The sequence below is a fragment of the Saccoglossus kowalevskii genome, chromosome 2, assembly GCF_978046115.1.
Source record: "Saccoglossus kowalevskii chromosome 2, keSacKowa6.1, whole genome shotgun sequence".
Classification (NCBI taxonomy): domain Eukaryota; kingdom Metazoa; phylum Hemichordata; class Enteropneusta; family Harrimaniidae; genus Saccoglossus; species Saccoglossus kowalevskii.
The window spans coordinates 8,938,696-8,960,412 of NC_140642.1; the positions used below are offsets into that span (position 1 = coordinate 8,938,696).

Consider the following 21,717-nt stretch of genomic DNA (forward strand, 5'->3'; position numbering starts at 1 on the left):
AAACTTCGCAGTACTTCGTTCAAAGTACAGTTGTACTATAATTAAAGGCCTGTTTGGGGTATCTGTAGTAGATCAACCTCAAACATGCCTTTAACTAATATTATCGTCCTCATAGCCATCTTTCAACAGTCAATAAATTTAGTGTTCAGTTCTCACAATGGACAACACTTCTTATGGTAATAACAAATAAAACGTGTAACTAGAAGTTCATACTTTAGGATTTATTAATAATTCCGCATTCAAGTCATATGTAAACAATTGGAAAATGACAAATTTATTTTAATTTTGTGCATATTCACAAAAAATTAAATCTCATTACAGCTACAAGTGGAAACCCTAACCAATTTTACTGAACCTAGAGAACATCTTTCAAACTGTAATACACAAATAGCAATCATACTGTAAAGATGTATGGTAGTAAGCAAATCAAAACTTGTGATCAAATTTTTCAACCCAGATAAGGAGGTAGCCAGACATTGAAATTTTCCTTTTATCGAGTTGTGCTCTGAAACTGTCGCCATTAATACAACCATATGATTGTGTATGGATGAATGAAAGGTTCTTCGAGGAAAACAGAGCCGTCTTAAATTTTTGAATATGTATTATATACTATTATCAGATCAATGCTATTTAGAAGCTATTCATGGCTACTATTGTACAATTGGTATTTCAAGTAATGATAATAAAAACAAATTTATAAATTTACTTTGAACAAAACCACAGATCATCTCAGTTTTATTCAGAAAGGGCTCTTATGTGCAACCACAGTAAAGAATAACATGAAAGTGAAAATCCAAGAGGATAAGATTTCCATCATGAGTAGTGAAGGTTGTGTATTAACGGGTAGTACTACCAAACCATGGTTTCAACTATCATGCATTCTGAGACAAAGAACTGTTTTATTAGGAACCCTTAAACAGTTTTGAATTTAAGAATGCAACTTCTGCACTGTTATATCATAAATCCAATATTGCTGTACATATAGAAACATGCAGATATCACAAGAGCACATGTAAGTATATTCTTCTATTTATATCTAGAAATAATGCATCCACAATAACTTACCAGGCATACAACCATCCACTGCTGACACATAGTTTACACAGTATTAGAAAACTTTACAATAACATGGACACAATAATGTTCACAAGGTGAAAAGTTCATATACTGTGTTGATCACATACTGGGTACATAATAGGAAATGTGAATGTAGCTTTTCACTATAATTGTTAGTTAAAAATAATAATCAACCCAGGAGGACAGTTCTGTCAACAAGCTTCCAAAAACAGTTACCCTGTCCCCATGCAATCACAACTTTATTCAGTTATCACTGGCTTAGTAATGTACTTTTTGATATATACTGGCATACATTGATATTGTACAACATCACACACACTGCATTGATAACATAAATGCAAATGAGAAAAATATGTACACTGATATATATATATATATATGTATATTCAAAATTGAAAATTTCTATTTCAACACTCACAAACTGCAATGAATGAAATACCAGCATGATCGGTCGCTTGTTTTTATCCAGCAATGGAAAGGAACTGATACCACTGGTAGATACTATGATTTCTAGAATACAGGTTAAACTAAATCTTTTCCCTGTGTATAATCTACATATTAACAATGGTAAAATCTATTACCTATTCAAACCCAAAATCTTATATACACATTTATTAAGAACCACCAATTGAAATAAATAACAGCTTGAAAAGAATACATTTATGTAAACAAATCAGGTTTGTACATTTTCATCTGGAAAAATTAAACCAAGCCCAGACAATAATAGTTAGAATTAATTGACAGGCATTCTTTTGATGCTATTGAAAAGAAAGGTTTAAAAAATAGTTTTGTCAAAATACCAGTGATCAAATAATGCTTTTAACTGTTATTGTTTCTTTATATTAGAGCAATGAAGCATCCTGTAGTACTTTTTTCTAATTTGTTGAGCATCAGAAGAAAAAATGGAGGTGTAGAACATTACTTATATAAGTTTATACTGTTGAAACAGAAAAATAGTGAAAAATGCTGTTCTCATGGTACAGTATTATGTCAGAACTAAGCAAGTGTCTTCATGTCAAAAGAATGGTATCTCCAGGAATTTAATAGCGTTGCTTTAATATATTTTTTGTCTTTAAATTTATCTTTTAATGGTTGTGTACTATTGGTGATTTCTTTCTACCGAAGATCTGGATCTCCACTAATACCTTTCTTAATTCTGAGTAGAATAGTCGTCAACCACTGATCCAAACGAGATATGGAGTCATAGTCTTTCACCTGTAAAACAGCGGTAGTTAGTTATTTGCAACACAGTATAACAACATACATAAGTTGATTTATAAAAAGATCAACAATTTACATCAGAAATGTTTTCAATTCTGTAGGTAAGATTTTGCAACTGAATATATGAATAAAACCAAACCTCAAGTTCTAACCATAAAAGCAAGATTTTCATGTTTGTGTTGCAAAATTGTTCAGTGACATGCTACTTCACGATTGTACATAATTGTACAATCATTTTGATTTCGTCCCTCTCAGTAACTATAAACAAGTACTGATGTTATACACAATATGAGGTTATCACAAGAATCAGTGATCGCGCTAGGTTTCTACAAGTTGCGTATATCGAACGCATCAGTCACAAACAAATGCGTTTCCACAGATCATCAACGCGTACACCCACTTAACACACGACACATGTTTAATTTCAGTAGTTTTTATTAACAGCACGTTTTTTATACAATGTTGCAAACTAAGTATTTCAAGCCACAGTTAGTATTAAAGTGTGTTACCTTCACAATTTGCGACGATCTTTTTTCTGATGATAAAGTTCAAGTGCACGATCAAAATCAAAACGATCTGTTGGTGGTCCATGCATCGAAATCAGCATGAGATTTTCAACATTCACTTCCTTTAGACGAGATCGTCTAGCACATTTTATTCGATTTTGCGTGGAAAACCCACGCTCACGTGGTACGCTTGTTACTGGAATTACAAGTGAAATTGCTGCTAGTGAAGCATATGCTGGGTATATTTCACTGTAGTCTTTGATTAATAACCTGCAAGACTCATCAAAGTTTGGGTGACCATGTCCTCGTAATGTCAATTTCATTTGGCGGAAGTCACGGCGAAGTGTAGCGGCATCGATCAAACCATCCTCTGCATCGCCGGCAAAAAAATCAGCAAGCACATTTAACGCTTCCATGTTCACCTATAAATCTGTCATCTCTTGGATACTTGCTTGCATTGAGCACTGTGTCCAGACTAGCTAACAGGAACAGGTCTTCCTCAGGAAATCGACTGTGTAAATTGTCTATTAAATGCTGAATGAATTGTGCACGCATGACATTATGTGCGTTTATATTTACATCAGCACTGTAGACGAGACGGTTTCTCTTGTACTCCGATGTTTCCCGATTAAAATTTGTTATGAATTCATTTTCACTATCACCACAAAAATCGGTGTCACGGAATCTTTCAAGTTCCCGAACTGTAGATTCAACCATCGGACGAATAGTTCCCAAGTTAACATTGTCCCGCTGAAAAATTAGGTTTAGTCTGTCAACAATTGGAAGTACGTCACGAAGCATTTTCATCGTGGCAACGAAAGAAAATGATTTTATCGCTCGCAATAGTCCTTCTGCTTTGGGATTATTTCTTGCTGCTTCCTCACCAAGCTCAAGATATAAAACCGCCCAGTTTTTGTCCAAACTAGCAACAGATCGTGACAATGAAAGCCATCGTACACTGCAGGGCTCCTTGAGACTTGAAAAGTCTTCATCGGACATGGCGGCAGTAAGTTCACGTAGTCTGCCATACCGGGTTGCGGAATGTTGAAAAAAATGGAATATACAATTGGCGGTGTCTCTAAATTCTTTGACTTTGGCGGTTTTCTTTGCAGCATTTGACGATGCCAGGGCTATACAGTGCGCAACACAATGTACGTGAATGCAGAATGGCAAGGCCCCTTTTAAACGTACTCCAACACCGCTGTGTCTTCCCATCATGACACTCGCGCCGTCAGACCCAAGTCCGACCAATTTGCTGAACAGGTTGTCTCCTTTTTCGTCTATTACTTCTTGCATTTTATTAAAAATTGTTTCAGCATCACCACTTTGAACAGTATAGTTACCACCAAAAATAGTTTCAGCTCTCCCGTCCTCATTCAACACTCGGAAAAATACAATTAATTTCTTATAAATTGTCACATTAACAGTTTCGTCCACAAGTATTCCAATAAAGGGACTTTCCGCAATTCTTCTTAATAGTTTCCTGCATTTCTGTCACATTCGAATGGTGTGTTGGGATTGCAGTATCTTTAGAATTAAAAGCCTGGCAGCCGTTCACACGCTGTAGGTCGATAAGCCCTCCATAAACATCATTCGGTAATTCTTGTTTGGATAAAAAATACACCGTGCGAAAAACAGCTTTCCGCGTTGTGTCGGACTGGGTTTTATTAGCTTCAACTGCATTACAGCTCTCCTGTGTCCGGGACTGTCCATGTGTCGTTTCAATGCCGATTTCTGTAAATCCCCGCATCCTTTTGTGAAGGCATTATTTTCTCTTCATTCCTCGCACAGTCGGCAGAACATGACAGTTTTATCTTCGCATTCCCGTTTTTCCGGACGTAGCCATTTATACTCTGCTTCCCAGGCTAACTGATACGTTTTCTGAGGAACAAACTTGGCTTTCTTGCTGCAAAGAACACCTTTTTCTGTAATATCCGTGACATCGGGGTGCGTATGTCGAGAGTCTGTCGAAGACCCGGGCATTGGCGGTAATTCAGCAACATGGAGTCATTTTTGTTTTTGTGATCATCTGCTGAGAATGTTGATCTTGCTCTTTTCGTGGTGACAGAACTTGAAAAATATGAAAAAATAGGCTTCTCCATGTTGTGAATACCATGTGCTCTATTCGCGCGCGGTTATCAGCCATCGCGTCAAAATGACGGGTGGATGACGCGATTTTTGGTGTTTCCAATTGGCTTAAATTTATTGTTCAGAGACGCAGAGAAAAAAAAAGTTGTCAATTTCTCAGTGGCCTTGTGAGAGTGTTAGCCACGTACACGTGTTACTGAATTTGTACATTCGGCGTGTTTGTTAATCGGTGTTGGAATGACCCGTTTAGTTCGGCATCACCGAATGATCGCTATCAGGGGGTTAGTGAAAGTAAATTAAATTGTCGTATTTTTGCGTACATAGTACGCACTGTGTTTATTTTGTTGCGTACAATGTGATATTGATGTGTAATATACGCATGTTTTTGCGTAAACGCGACCACTGAAGAATACAATAATAGACACGAAGGTAGTAATTGCAATCATATCAGTTCCTGATATGAGTTCTGAGTGCATATTTTGCGATATCCTCATGATAGCCTTAGCATTATACATATTTTTCCTGCTTGTTGTAACAAAAAAGGTTTTTACACTATACAAACATTTGTGTTCAGAGACAGGATTCTATTTCTGCAATGAGATATAGCAGTAATGCGTCCAACGTAAACAAAGGGACGTGTTAAAATGTGCAATCAATAAACTTGTCAATGTTGTGATAATAAAACAATAAATATCAAACTTACAGCATCTGTATATGCATCTACATTCTGCTCTTCTGATGCGGCTATCAGAGTCTGAAATTTAAAAATACAGAAAGTTTGAATTCATGTGAATTTAATTCTGCAGACTGTGTTAATCACAAGCCTAGATGCCAAATGACTGTTCCACAGGTTACCTACTGCTAAGATTTTACTGCTAAGGTCAGTAGGTGACTGACTTTCGTGATAAATATTGCACGTTGCTAATCTGAAGATGCTAATTTTTTGAACAATGAGTGACAGTTGTGCGTCTTCTCCATGCACTATATCAACTAATAGTTGCCACAGAGATAAAAGTGCAACTATCCCATTCTTCATGATGTTGCAAATGATTTTACGTGGTTAATGAATGAGCCAATGTCCGACTTTAGTAGAGAGGGGTAACTGATTACTAAAAAAATGAACAATTATTTTGGTATCCTTCACTGTAAAAGGTGGGATTGGCCATGAATCAGTCTTTTTTTTGTTACATACCTTCTTCACTTTCAGGCAAATTTGTTCTATTAAAAGCGTATCACCAATAAAAGCTCATATAAATCAAATAATGCATTTAGTGTATGCTAGTCGTGCAAATGAATTCCTTTAAACAGCCATATTCAGATAATAATATAATAATTAAACATACCCTGATTAATTTATGTTCTCTACTATCAGCAAAAGCAGGGAACATTTCTTCATACTTTTGTATAGCGTGTTGTGCATTCAACAAATCAACACACATATGGCAGAGAGCAGCTTTAAAGAAATAATCCTTTGCACTGTATTTGAGTAGCGTGCTATCCATTGCTGATGTTGCGACTTGTTCGTAGATCTCTATAGCTTTTGGGTATAGCTCTAACTGTGCTGCATACATTGCTACCTTCAATAAACATTTGTTAGCTGAACTGTACAAAGAAATTAAAAATAAATATTGTAATACTGTATAACAAAAAATAAACGCCCATTCCCTATAAGTTTTATTACCCATCCCTTCTAAATCACCCAAAATTTGGCCGTCGAATAAGTAACCTGGTAAATTGACACTGATTTCCAAATAGTCAAATTTCAGTGTCTAATGCAGTAATTGAATATCATGAATGGGATATTAATGGGTAAGACTAGGCTTTGACAATGACCTGTTGACAACCATGTTTAATAATTCTACGAAACAGCAAAGCAAGATAGAAATTGCTTTGTACATTTGCATTTGTTTAGTGTAAAAGTACTGTGGAAATTAATGACTCAATTCAACTTGTTTCGTAAAACAATGTTTTATTTTCTCCAAATAGGCGTAAATACCTCTAATCATGCAAATTGTGAATATAAAAATGTTCACCCCAACAGAGGTGGACATATTGTTTTAGTGACCTGAAAAGCACATTGTAAACCAAGGCGAAGTCAAGGGTGAACATTTGTGTTATTATACCAAATAAATTGTGGCACTCAATCATGGCAATCTTCTAGGTCACGCTCGTAGAGCAGAATGCATGTATGAACACAAACATACAAGTGGAAATAGTTCTAGAGCAGTGATTGAATTCTATTGAGTTTTATTATGGTTGTGTTGATAAACCTATTTTCAGCAGCTTCAGCCTGATGAAGAATTATTTTTTTACAAACACGCCCCACGCAACTCAGTGCGCAGCTATAGGCTACACTGCGTTCTAGTTCGCATTAGTACACTGACTAAAAATAAGCTGCACACTGCTTAAGTATAGGTTTATGTCAATGTCAACACCATTCTCTCGTAACAAAATCAAACAAAGTGGTGCCATTACACGAGACGATAATTTAGGTAGACAAACTGCGCAATCACAGATTGAATGTCTGTAGCTATGCACGTTGGCAAAACTCAAAGCAAGCGTAACTAAAAATCCTGGCAAACTAACCATTTCATGCCACATATGGTATATATATTATATAATGCATGTATTATTTTATTGAATAGTAAAGCCAAACATCAAAGAAAGCTTAGAAAGAACTCCCGTGTGCTGAGAGTATTGAAGACACAAAATTACTTGAACTTGAGATATTGATGCAGAAAACTAATTATGCAAATAAGATAACTAATATGAACAGATTTAAGTGTAAAACTAATAAGGTCTGCACAATGTACCAAGTTGCATTTAAATATGATTAGAACCAAAAAATTATTAATTATTATGCTAATTAGATAATTAATATGAACAGATTTTACCCCAAAATTAGTAAAGTAAAGTAAAAAGTAAAGTCTTTTTACACCCACCCGACAACCAACTACTACGCCATACTACTGTCAGATTATCAATTTGTAGTTATTGGTGAATGTAGTCTGACGCCATGGTAAATATTTATCAATTAAGTTTTAGTGGGGGGTTTGGAAAAAAACTAAAGGAATTATGTTTTTATCCTACATTGAACTTTTGATGTTGTCCCTTAATAAGGCAGTCTATTGTCCTAGAGCATTTATGTACCAAGTTTTATTCAAATGTGATGATCAATACTTGAGATATCAGTATTAATTAATTATGTTAATTAAGTGATTAAGAAGCATAAATATTTACCAAAAACTAATATGGTGTATAGTCCTAGGTTCATTGTAATGTGATGGGTACTCTTTAAAAGTGTCATTAAAATCCAATGACTGGTTCTTTAGAAATCAGTAGAACAGCAAAAAATTAATTAATTGTGCAAATTAGGCAAATTATGCACAATTATTTATCCCAAAATTAATCAGGTCTCTGCATAGTCCTAGAAGATCTATGTCGCAAATCTCTTTGAAATGTGATGATTAGTACTTGAGATATCAGGTGAAAAGCTGAAAATTAACTAATTATGCTAATAAGGTGATTAATATGCACAAATATTTACCCAAAAACTAATTAAGTCTCTGCACAGTCCTCAAGTAACTATGTACCAAGTTTCATTGAAAAGTGATCGTTACTACTCGAAATATCAAAAGCTGACAATTAATTAATTATGCAAATTAGGTAATTAATATGTACCGATATTACCCTAAAAACTATCAGGTCTGTGCAGTGTCATATGACATCTATGTACCAAGTTTTTATTGAAATGTTATGATTAGTACTCGAGAAAAGCCGAAAATTGATTAATCATTATGCAAATTAGGTAATTAATATAAACAGATTTTTACCCAAAATTAATCAAATCTGCGCATTAGTTCAGAGCATCCATGTGCCAAGTTTCATCAAAATTCCTTGAATGGTTCTTCAAATATCAGTGGAAAAGTCATAGAACAGCTTAAAATCAGTTAATTATCATGCAAATTAGGTAATTATTATTCATAAATTTTTACCCAAAACTTATCAAAGCTGCGCATTAGTTCAGAGCATCCATGTGCCAAGTTTCATCAAAATCCAATGAGTGGTCTGACTGATCATTACCACCAAGCCGGTTTCCTGTGAGTCTCCCACGGCGTGCGTTTCTTTACCGTACCGGCCGCTGCTTTACCGTACCGGCCAGTTCTTCACCATTCAGGCCGGTTCATACCGTTACTGTACTGGCAGAAGGCAATTCACACTTCTGACAAGTTAATTTATGCATTGATTTTGCCGACCTGTTTAAAATTCAGTTTTATGCACAGAATCGCCAGAGAAAGCAAAACTGTAGAATTAATTTGAGTAGAATTTGTTTCGTTTGTAGTTATAGTCTGTTTATAAATCATTTTGTTCAAGTTTGCTATGCAGTAGCTTTCGAGGTCAAATACACCACCAGTTCAATTTGTTGCGTCTTTTTATTTGTCAGAGAATAAACTTTACCATTATTATTGCATAATATTTACATTCAAGTTGCGCGTGATAATGCTACACATGATTTTTGTGAGACCATGAACCTCCCAGTACGTCCATGGTGAAAATGAGAGCTTCACCAAGGCGTCCCGTCGTTGTCAACGCAACTTTGGAACAATCAAATGATGGATATATGACTACAGACGGAACTGTGTCTTTATTTTATACAATATTTTTATTTTTAAATTGGGGTCAGTGCACTCAAATCAACTAAGCCGACAAAGTGGATTACAAAAATAACAGTTCCATGAAAGTGGCTATATTTGTGTATGATGAATCCTGAGTCGGTAGTTTTGGCACGTAACCTAATGGTTTTGGTTATTGTTACAAATGCACAGTGCAGATGTAATTTTGTTTTAATTTTTTCACTTCATCTGGCGCCAGTGCACGTGTGCTTGGATGTTTTTTTATTCAGTGATTGGGCTAAATATTTTACGACATTGCCAACGTATTCAACATATGAAAATAGCATGTTTGTGCGTTTGCGTGAATGATAGATGCAGGCGAGATTTCTCATCGCAATGCGTTCTATTAGTTTATTTTCAACGCGCGTGGTCGGCGCCTTTGATTGAGTTTATTTTGTTCTTTCATTCGCAAAATCTATCGCTGGCACCGTTTATTTTGTCATGTCTCACAACTGAAAGTCCAAGCTGACTTTGTATTGGCTGTAATTATATTTTTTTTTGTAAAACAAAAAAAAAGTCCCGACCTTTCCAGTCTAAATCGTATTCTGCCCCAAACCAAACGACACTTTTCAGGGCCAATCACATGTTCTAAAAAGAGATATACCGGCACACTTGCACACTCTGTTTTGTTATAATAAAGTTACATTGGGGATTGTTGGAGGGGTGTGTAAATATGTTGGGTCAATTCCATAAACAAAATCACAAAATGAGGTCAAAAAGCAATGGAAAAATGTTGACCTAGAGCAAGGTCAAATTCCGTTTTATGCACTCAAATTTTATCTGGACTACGTGCACGCGTTGCGCGTGTTATTGTCAACAAAGTATCAAAACAGATTTTCGAAAAGCCCGAATTTAAATACATGTGAGCTCGGCCAAGCGAATCACGCTGACACATTATGCAAGTATCATCGAATTCATGCGACAGGTTGGGACGTTTTATTCAACGTCGTGGGTAAGCTACGATGTAGGACTGTCGTTGTATAGCGTTACAGGCGATCATGAATATGTGAATAACACACATATATTGAAAAAAAAACATGCGAAGAATTTCAGAAAGACTTTTTTTTTTAATTTATTTATTTGTATTTCGATGGTTGTCAGACTTTCTTTCCACTGTGTGAGCTACTGACAAATATAAACAAATCATTAAACCATCGAGTCCTCTAGTCGACTGGGATGTAACACTCTGTTGTACAAGTCATGTCCTTTTAAAATTATTCACTTTCAATGGGTAAAAAAAAATTCTTATTGTTTGCAAAATGCCCAATTAATTTATGCATGACTCACGGTTACCGGCAGGGTGTCGATCAGTTACCGTGGCTTTGTTTACCATGCATTCATTAATCGAAGATGATAAATAGTCGGTATTGGTCTTATCAGTACGGTAATTGTCCAGCCGATACAGTGAAGCACCGGCCGGTACGGTAAAGCAACGGTCGGTACGGTAAAGCAATGACCGGTACAGTAAACCAAGTCAAACTCACAGGAAACCGGCTGGGTGGTAATGATCAGTTCCCTAATATCAGTGGAACAGTCATGGAACAGCTAAAAATCAGCTAATTATCATGCAAATTAAGTAATTAATATTTATAAATTTTTACCAAAACCTAATCAACTCTGCGCATTATCCCAGAGCATCTATGTACCAAGTTTCGCTAAAATTTGATTAGTGGTTCTTGAGATAATGGTGGAACAAAAAAAGTGACATAAATACAGACATACAGACAGGGTAACTGCAAAGACTCCCTTTTGTGCTTCGCACACGGGAGTCAATAAAAGTGACACAGTCATCGCATATTACATGATCAAAGGTCATGTAAATAACATTGTATTTTTCATGCATGCATTGTATGCGTCATATATTTAAAAATAAAGCAGAGCTCAATGAATGTGACAATCAAGTTTGGATGGTATATATATGTATTATCACATACCCATGGTGCATATCATTCACAGTTGTAACATTTAGTGTGAAATATCACAGATGACATGCGTTGTATGCCTGTTTGAACAGTACAGACAGAAACAAATCCAGTAATGTACTGTGTTTATCACAACAATATAATAATTTCAGACTACCGGTAAATAACAATTACTCGTGTGACACCAAATCTCCTGATTATGGCAACTCAAAGTTTATTTTGAACATACATTGCTAAGAAACGCTCAATGACTACAACTATAAACATGTCCACTTAGCATAAATTAGCGCAGTTCAGGAAAATTTGATTGCAATGTACAAAACCCACAAATAGTGTGTCATATTAAGGAAGTGTTATATTCTTACCTGTTGGATTCTTCACCTCTGTAATAATCAGCAGCCTGTTCATAATTACTTATTGCTTTTTCTATATCCATAATTTCACTTTCATAAATTTCTGCTATAGATATATGGTGTTTAGCTGCTATAGTAAACCTGCCCATGTCTGTGAAGATTTCTACCGCTCTATGTAAACAGTTCACAGCCTCTGAAATAAATAAGTAATCACATGTAATGTAAATATATATTAGAGCATGTACCATGTTTAGATCTAATTGGACAGTGTGAATTTGAAATTAGTTTACTTTCATCAAAAGCCATATTGGATTGCATTGTTTGTGAAATAATACATTCTATTTGCCTCTGTACGAAGTATTTTATAAGTGAATGCATTTTCATGTTAAGCAAATATGACCAAAAATAAGTATCTTTGATGGACAGTCAAAAGGACTTTAAAAAATAATGGTTGTGAACAGGTGTTTCCCATTATTTTAAGTATGAACAGAATCGGCCAGCACAAGCAGGTGACATGTATAAATGGAGGTTGTAAGGCCATTTTTGGATCAAATATGGCAGCTAGTAGGCCATTTTGAATATGATTGATAAAAACGGGAGCATATTTAAACCATTATGTATCAACTATGTAACAAGTTTAGAAAAAAATAGTCCATGAATGTTTGAGAAAATGCAATGGACTGAAGGTTGGAACCCTATCAGGCAGCTAATGAAAGTTGCATGAGGACATGTCTTATTTCTCAGTCACTGACTTGTATTGAGTAACAAGAATAGACTAATAGGATTACACAATTTGTAGAATTTACCTTGTGGGTCTGATTTCTTATAACATGTACCAGCATCAACAAAATTACTTGCTGCTTCATGTTTGCTACCAAGACGCATTTGAATTGAAGCAGATTCACAAAATGCACCACCAGCCGCTGCAAATCAGTAAATAATTAATCTTAGTTAGTGTATAAATGAACTATCAACAGCAGAGAAAACCATTTCAATAATCTGATGTAGTGCCTGTCACCAGTTGTTAATAACCTGTAGTACTTGTTATAGGAGAAAGAATAGGGGTTAATTTGCATCAATACAGCTTGTCTATACGAGTAGAAACTTGTAATGAGCATAATAGTATTTTTTAAGACATCAAGACTATACAGATAAAATCCACGCCACAACTGTTTTAGAATTTCAGGGGTACCAATGAAAGTGTAGCGTTTTAATGAAAATCACAGCTTTGACACCGTGCAGCATAGCTTGGTCAGGAAAAGCTTAGCTGCAGGAATGAAATCCGCTAGTTTTGACATCGAGAACTCAAGCTTTGAACATATTTTGATGTTGAGGGCGTACACAACATGGCTGCCTCCAAAAGCAGTGTTAGCGACGGGAAGTATTTTACTCGTTTTCTAAACAAAATCACCAAGTTATGCTGTGTAATATGCCGCAATCAGCAAGGTTCAGGTTCAATTTCATTTCTAGAAAGTTTCAGCCACCATTTTACGAAACTTGCAGATCTTTCGCACAGCTGACTTGTTTGTAACCAAATTCATCAAACTTGTAAACAACGATCCGACGCAGCTAACAATTGAAATAATAAAATATCGCCATTGGTGACAAGAAAAATGAAAGCTCTTCACTGATCGGCCCGTCAGAGCAAACCCAGTCAATCATTACATATTACTTTGAACACTTCGAAACCACTTCAAATTTTACGATTGCACTGATGAAAAGAGTCGTGAACATTCCCGCATTGGAGACACCACGAATTGTCTCCCCTCGACCATACACTGATACAGGCCTCTTGCAGCAATAATGACACCTGGTTACTTCCGGTGAATGAACAAAATTTGTATTCTTTGTAATACCCCCTAAAAATTTTTCTTCAGATTTAGACCTTTCAGAAAATTGATCCCTTGGGCTTAGAAATCCACGGATCCACGGAAAATTCTCATCCCTGTAATCTCATCTGTAGGGCGGTCCATTTCATACCACCATAAGACAGGTGATATAATTCAATCTTTTATCGTTCAAAATGAACACAAATGTGAGAATAATGATGTACCATGAAAGATATTAATATAATTTGCATGAATAGATGAAAAAGCCATATTATTGTGACAATTGTGCATTAATAACATCTTATGCTTTATATACACTCAAACAAATTAAATTAATGATGAATATTATATTAGGGTAACATTTCAAATAGATCATTGCAACATTATAACCATGGACTAAAATACTGTTCATACATCTGTGATATAACTGACTGACCTATAAATTGCATAAATATTTCAAGAAATAAGTAAACATTATACTGATGAGTCATGTGACATCAGTCACACCCCCCTCAAATAATAACAACACAACAAGCAATCACAGCTATTTTTAGGTGCTTCAAAAAATTCCACGTGTCTTGGAAGAAATAAAACGAGCGTAGAGACACCAAAATATAAATATATCATTAAACTACACCGATCACAATTGTTAATAAAAGCACTCAATACAATATTATTGAGCCATGGAGATTATTGGGCCAACATAACTGCAGTAAGGTATATTTATTTATACGGCATATTTATATGTACATACCACTCCATTTCTTAGCCATTTTAAACATATTTGCAGCTCTCGTGTACAATTCACTCGCTTCTTCTAGTTTCTGAGACTTCCTGTAAGGAATTGAATATTGTCATGAAAAGACAGATGTTTGGGCGGTTTGTGATGACATAAACTCGATGAAATTCGACTGGAAATTATATAATGTAATCAATGAACGCTCACCCAAATAAACCACCGAAGAATCCTTCTGATGATTTCACTTTCTTCTCAGCTTCGGCAATCAGCTTTATGGCCTTTTCTTCACTGTCAGCCATCTCGACCAAATCAAACGTCTAATATTATATAAAGAAAACGACAATTTAGACCAAATCCCCGACCAGATCAGAGATTATAGAAACTGGTGTATTAGAGCATGCGCAAATCACATATATAACGTCACGCGACCGGGGGTGGCACGGCATTCTGGGTAACACGAACAAAAGAACAATTTCGCAGTGCAGACGATTTTTTTTAGCAACTGACGGAAAATAGGGTAACAATGTAAAGCGATATTTGAGTTCGTAATCAGAAATATTTTTTTAAAAGTAAGTAAAAATCTAAGCGGTGTTCATGTTGTTTGTTCGTGATATGTTTTGCATCTTATTCATTTAGGTGTTATATAGTCGCGCGATGTACCGCCGTTGGCATTGAGTGAGCTTTTCCTATTTTGAAAATAAAATACCATTACGTAATTCCTTTTAGATTACTGATAATTTGAAAACGCTTATATGGATATCACAAATGAATAGTAACAAGGTGCACCCCGATACTGGCAACGATGTCGTAGACACGAAGTGTAAGCAACCGGCCGTGCAAGAGATATCTACTCGCCATGATAACTCGCTCACACTATGCGTGTCGCTGTCAAAAGAGAAGGTGCCATCGGACTTCAAAGGTCGTGCGACAGTACTCAAACAGCACAAACCCACAAAGTTACCAGAAAAACAAAAAAGTAACCATGGATATGAAGCTGCAACAATCGTGAAACAAGACGAAGAAGAAGCCCAAAAAAAGGAGTTACGTACGAGAGAGATATTTGCTACTGCCGGTGTCATTCGCCGTTGTATGTATACTTTTATTGAATCCGCGTTCTTTAATGGTTTTATACTGACCATTATATTACTCAATACTGGTATATTGTGCGCGTTGACGTTCAGTGAAATACAAACCAGATTTGGTAAGTATGTAATGTAAACGAAAAGTTGGCAAACGTTCTTTCTTTAATGACTACTAATTCGCTAGAAATATAATGCAATATTGTACTTACATGCATAATTCTCTCAGGTACACTTGAATCCAGTCTGTCAATCAACGAGTTTACGGCGCATTGATTGGTATTGACGCCATTTGACAATGTTATTCCAGCAATCGTCCAAACATGTTATCACAAGTGATCGAAATTAAAAAAACTAGCTCTTTCAAGAGTAAACTGAATTTTACTGAGGCATGAACTTATTTTTTTTTTTGTATAGAACTTTATAAAACATTCATAAAACATTTACCCCAGAGGACCTTCGGCCATTGGCTGGCCGGAGAAGTGTTTTGGCATAAATCTTTGCGTCTTACCCTCAATCATGGTCGATTTGTTCGTGCCTTAGTTAGATTCTATGTTACAGTAGTAAATCATAAATTTATTTTCCAAATAGAGTATCATATGTCATACATTCCCGACCATTTATTATACCAACAGGTTGGTATGCACGTGTAATAGACAATGTGTTAATGGTTATATATTTCGTGGAGTGTGCTCTAAAAATGTTCGTGTGGCATTGGCACTTTTTTAAAGAGCAGTGGAACGTTATAGGTAGGTTTTATGAGTATTATTGCTAATAACTCTAAGTCTTAAAAGAGCAAATAACAGCTGTCACATCTATGTAAACTATAAACACCTGAGAAACACAAATAGTGATTTAAATTGTTTTCTTACCGCCTATTTTCAGATTTCATTATCGTACTGTCCAACATTGCTGATTATTTAACGCAAATTATTTTAGACAACGAAGTAAACATTCTTCATTTCCTAGTCATGTTCCGTGCCATGAGGGCGCTTCGAGCTTTACGGGTTCTCCGAACAGTCAGGTAATTAAGCTAAGTATATCAGTGAATACAATGTTATTTCGAACAGCTGAATGTCTAGACGGATAACATTGAAATACACTACACTATTGTACCCGGTTCAAATGGTTGAAGACATGAAAGACAAACATCGTCCCTAGCGGGGGTGGGGTCTCTCTGGGTGCATACAACAAGGCCGATAACAAGCAAGCGATCGATAATTGCGCATTATTTTCCAATTTCAGATTCTTAAAGAATTTGCAAGTTATCATGAATACATGTTTACAATCGGTGCAGTCTATGGGAGCTATCATTATGCTTATTTCGCTATTTCTGTGTATCCTTTATTGGTTTGCCATGTTTTACGACTGTTCTTAACAATTATGTATTGTATTAACTTGCTAGAAACAAATATTGGAAAATTGCCTTATGATCGTTAAAAACAGGAAACCAAGTGACTGAGAGTAAACTGCATGACATGTAACTATGAAGGCAAAATAACTTGAAGAATGTGTGGCACATGTGTGCACCATACTTAAATAGATAGCTAGAATGCACGCGGAAGAGGTTCGAAAATGAACAGAGCTCATTAACACCATCGATTTTATTTTGCAGATAAATAATGTGTGTCTAACCGCAGAGAAAAAAAGAGATTATGTTATCATCTATTTCACTAATAGCTGTCTAAATATAAAAACGGTTGTTGACACATGAGTGAAAAACATAGCTCACGACGTCACTCGTACTAACCAACACTTTTGAAATAAGAGTTATCCGAAAATAAATTTTTGGTATGACATAGCCAAGTCCGATCACCAAGACGACATGTACTATTTAGTCATATACGGTCAATTTTGTAATTGTGTCCTGGGATTTTTTTTAACACGCTTATGTCGGCCAGTGGTTGACAACTGAGTATTCTCGAGTAGTTGCGATCCGCCTGGCGCACTTTGATCGACTAAATCAAAGTATTACGTAACAAAATATTGGACAGTACCTCAAATTCGTATTCGCCACGGCCGTTTATTGGACAAAATAGAGTCCATGTTGCGTGGAACTGAAATAGCGAATATGCGTACCGAGAAGCGACGTGTCCTTAATTTTCACTTGTAGATATGTTTGCTGTCATCGGAAGAGGTCTTTACGCCGACGTTGATCCACGTCGTTTTGGCAACTTGTGGACAGCCAGTTATACTCTTTTTCAGCTGCTTACCTTAGATGATTGGTTCTACATTTACAGTGATGCTGTCGAAGCTGATCCATGTAAATATAATATAAAACATGAATATTGCAAAGAACTAGATGTACACCCAATGTACTCATATATAAATAATTTAATCAATGAATGTCAAGACGATCACCGCCCAGTATCAATATTCTAGTTTAATACGTAATTCCACTAAATATATGTTATCGACACGAGAACGAAATGCGTACATGAAGTAATATACATCCAGGGATATAATATAATTTACAGACAATGATAGTAAATATTATCGCTGTCCTCTGATATAACCAATACCATTCATATATATTATACTTCCATGTATAAACATTAAAGCAACATTAATATTATTGTTACGATATCGGTGTGTCTGAGTCAAAACCCTACCTCATCTCGATCACTTTAAAGCGCGGTGGTCGTCGCGCAGCGCGTGTTCGAATTTCATGTAAATAAACAATATATTTTACACGCGTTGTATACGTCGCTATGAGTCCCATATCGAACAGGACGTGGCACGACGACTGCCGCCCTTTAATTATATTTTTGTTCTTACAGCGTCTGTACACATAATTTTCTATTTAATAACGTATATAGCAGTGGAGTACTTTATATTTCTCAAGTAAGTATATTTCGAGATTACGAAATCAAAATAGAAATGTAAGGATTCAGTTTTTTAATTTCTATAGCGAATAGATATTTCAATATTCTAGAATTTTGCTCGGTGACGCAGGGTAAAAAATGATACATACATTCTCCAAGCATCGACTGAGTTTGCCGTTGGTGGCGTGCCATGAATCTGTGACGCAGGTGACACTTCACACCCTCGGTTCACAATCAATTTTTAATTATTACGAATGCAGCGGATTTTGTGAGTTGTCATATAAAGTTAGCAAAACAGAAAAGGACCTTTAGGCACAAGACATGGACATATAAGAAGCCGGTGTGGTGCTCACCGCCAAAAAAAAAATTGTCAGTCGGAAGATTGCGCGTGCGATTCGATGCACTTGATTACGCAATCACAATCGAAGTCTAAAAAAGCTCGCCAATGCTCGACTTTTTGTTAAAGGCTACAAATAGATAATATATATCAATCACAACAGCTATATTTACTTTTACCCAATATGTCGTTATTTCAACAGTTTGTTTGTGGCTGTTCTTGTTGACAATTTTCAGTTAACCCTACAAGCAGCATCGGCGAGAGAAGCTGAAAGAAAACTTGCATTGGTAAGACATGCGTGTATCATTACGAATCCATGCACAGTGTGACATTCAATTTGTCCACGTCCTATATTTTGTTACTAGTACCGCGAACGTCCTTGCGTACATATTAGTCAGGTTTTAAAATATTAAAGGAAAAATAGATTATACCATGCCATATGATATTTTTACTATGACTTTTAATAACGACAGGAAGAATGTGAGAGCGAGTTTGAGGAAGATGAAACTGCAGACAAAGCTTCATCAAGTAAGTTTGTACGTATAGTTCTCGTTAGATTTATCAGAACATGCCACACATAAAGTGTGCATATATGACATATTGTTCATTACATTTACTCTGTGCAATTATAATATCTACAGGAGCAAGTTCGTATATTGACTACGATACTGGTACGATACATAAAACATTAGAGGATTATTACCCTTCAGACAAGTACAGCGAAAGGTAAAGTGTTTCACATAATTATTTTCTATATATTAATATGTGTAGTTACTATACATTGATGGGATATAAGTAGTTCACCTCCATGAGCTGCTCACATACTGACACAGCAGTTGCCCATTTTTGTGCCACAAAATAGTTCAACCCAATATTTGGTCTACACGGGTTGTGTGAGTGTCCTTGACTGGGTTGCTACTGCATTTCCTTGTCCGCAATTCAAAGAATATCTCTCCGCATATGTAGTGGTATTCATAAGTTAGTCTTCCACAGGGAAAGAAAATACATGGGCCATTTTCTCATGCTGTTGGCGTCCATCGAATGCAATGGGCATATATTACGAACCCAGAAGGATACATTGGACAAAATAACAGATCTAGCACGAGAAGTGAGTATAATTTTGTTTATTTGTGATGAATACAGTCACCATCACGCTTCATGCTGTTTTGCGCGCGCTAGTATGTTCTGATTTAGTATGTTGAGACGAGATGCTGAATTACTTAGTTTCTAAAATGTGGGCGTGGTCATTTTTTTAGGTCGATGTTTTCGTACCGCGATGTTCGTAACTCAAAATTCAGCATCTCTCTTGAGACTACTATGACAAACTTGTATAGCATAATTGTACAATAAATCTATTCGTAGAAATAACCACATACTTCATGTGTTTGGGGTTTCAGACTATCGATGATATGTGACCGTGAATGGAAAGAAAACGCAGTCAGTCGAGGCATCACCACTGTATACGTACTGACTATATTTCTAGATACTTTTTATAATACAGTTAATGTACATTACGGTGAAGTGAAATGGATACATATATATTATGCTATTATACAGTTACATCGATGCTAACTCCGTCGACTTTTTTTTATTAGAAGCATTCCAATATGTAACTGTAATTTGTTTGTATCCTGAATATTGCCAGAGTCGATATTATCTTTCAGAAAAAAATATATGTAAGTTTTAGAATATTAGCAGTTAACAGATTTTTAACACAATTAAAGTTCATGTCATGAATATAATTTTGTGGTGTAGATCGATCTTTCATACAATAACTGCTTAAAATTCTATCCAGTGACTATCACAAATTTAAAATGTATCAGTTTCAGTATACGATGACAGAAACTTATTCAGTATTGGATTCGATGTGTTAGGCATTGTCGTGTGAAAACGGAGAACGTCTTTTTTATATAGATCCCAGTTACGGCCAGCATAACAGTGTCTACTCTACAGACGAATACCACAATTCTTATACAAATACTTACAGAGTTATATTGATGTCACAATGCAACTGAATAATTCAATATCACCTAAACATCATTTATTATTATCATTTTGGAGCTACATGTAAAAGGAACTCTTTCCCCTTCTGTGAGCTAGTAATACCTGTGATCTTTATCATAGTTTATTTGATTTGTATCTTATATGTTTACAACTTTCGATTTTATGCAAAATAATCATGATCCGGCAGCCAACAGTATTTACACAATATTTTTAAAGATAAAAACGAACATTTCTCCCACCATTTCGTTTCTTTAATTTTCGCTTCCGACACAATCAGAAACAGATGCACCACATATAACATTAATTACAAATTCATAATCAAAATCATCATCTTAGTACTTTGCCTCCCCTGATTGATTTTACCAAACGCTGTTTGCTGTTTATTATAATAATCTGATTAAAATTGTATGTTTATTATATTGGGCCTTGATTTTTTTTAATTCCCTGGCTGCGAACGTCCAAAGATCTGAACAATCTCCATAGAAGTTATCCTTCGTGGGACTGCAAATAACTGGATTAGTCTTGTATAAAGTGATCATGGCATGTGTGCATAAACGACAAAGTGTGAGAGTTGAACAAGACATCCTATAGAGATTGTTCAGATCTCTGGGCTTTCGCGGTCAAACAAACAACAATAATCGAAAAACTAAATAACACACAAAAAAGAGAAGAAAGAATAATAACATTAAAAAATGTTAAAAACATAAATAAATAGTCCAATTAGAAATGATTTTAATCAGATTGGCATATATATCAAAGTGTGGAAGTATATGGGGCGTTCGTCGTGAAACCTGTGGGTGAAACGCGAATGTGTAATTTACTTTAGTCTGCGGCGATGTAGTACATTAACATTTTTGAATAATAACACAAGTATTTGTTTATGTTACTTAGGAGAGTTGTGGCCTGAACTGAACGTGATTTCGATGACAACATCACCACTAACACTTAGTGATTTTTACTCATATACATGTACCAAAGAAAATGAATGTAACCTTTTGGTCATGGTTTTATTGCATATAATTACAAGCAGCAGCGATTTATAATGCACTGAATATTTTGGGTCA

General features: G+C 35.6%; 2 protein-coding genes across 2 annotated transcripts; one reads left to right on the plus strand and one right to left on the minus strand.

Moving 5' to 3' along the window:
* Positions 1–200: 200 nt before the first annotated feature.
* On the minus strand, positions 201–14,812 carry LOC100369575 (alpha-soluble NSF attachment protein-like). Its single transcript, XM_006820354.3, has 7 exons — positions 14,616–14,812; positions 14,424–14,503; positions 12,647–12,763; positions 11,853–12,033; positions 6,236–6,494; positions 5,596–5,646; positions 201–2,292 (listed from the first exon to the last, which is right to left on the minus strand). The coding sequence occupies exons 1-7, from the start codon at positions 14,705–14,707 to the stop codon at positions 2,194–2,196; spliced, it is 879 nt and encodes a 292-aa protein (XP_006820417.1). The 5' UTR covers positions 14,708–14,812; the 3' UTR covers positions 201–2,193.
* Positions 14,813–15,173: 361 nt separating this feature from the next.
* Positions 15,174–20,064, plus strand: LOC144357918 (cation channel sperm-associated protein 1-like). The gene is made up of 11 exons (XM_078011966.2): positions 15,174–15,609; positions 16,123–16,236; positions 16,373–16,511; positions 16,733–16,824; positions 17,601–17,750; positions 18,268–18,331; positions 18,852–18,936; positions 19,123–19,177; positions 19,291–19,375; positions 19,643–19,757; positions 20,047–20,064. Exons 1-11 carry the CDS (start codon positions 15,174–15,176, stop codon positions 20,062–20,064), a joined length of 1,353 nt encoding a protein of 450 aa, XP_077868092.1.
* Positions 20,065–21,717: the final 1,653 nt, after the last annotated feature.

Bases quoted from the DNA above. Each gene is read 5' to 3' on its own strand.
- LOC100369575 (XM_006820354.3), bottom strand. From the start codon at position 14,707: ATGGCTGACAGTGAAGAAAAGGCCATAAAGCTGATTGCCGAAGCTGAG. The intron at 14,504-14,615 runs GTGAGCGTTCAT...AATTCCTTACAG, and splicing joins TTCTTCGGTGGTTTATTTGG to GAAGTCTCAGAAACTAGAAG. The intron at 12,034-12,646 runs GTAAATTCTACA...TATTTATTTCAG, and splicing joins TAAGAAATCAGACCCACAAG to AGGCTGTGAACTGTTTACAT.
- LOC144357918 (XM_078011966.2), top strand. From the start codon at position 15,174: ATGAATAGTAACAAGGTGCACCCCGATACTGGCAACGATGTCGTAGAC. The intron at 15,610-16,122 runs GTAAGTATGTAA...TTATACCAACAG, and splicing joins TGAAATACAAACCAGATTTG to GTTGGTATGCACGTGTAATA. The intron at 18,937-19,122 runs GTAAGACATGCG...TAATAACGACAG, and splicing joins CTGAAAGAAAACTTGCATTG to GAAGAATGTGAGAGCGAGTT.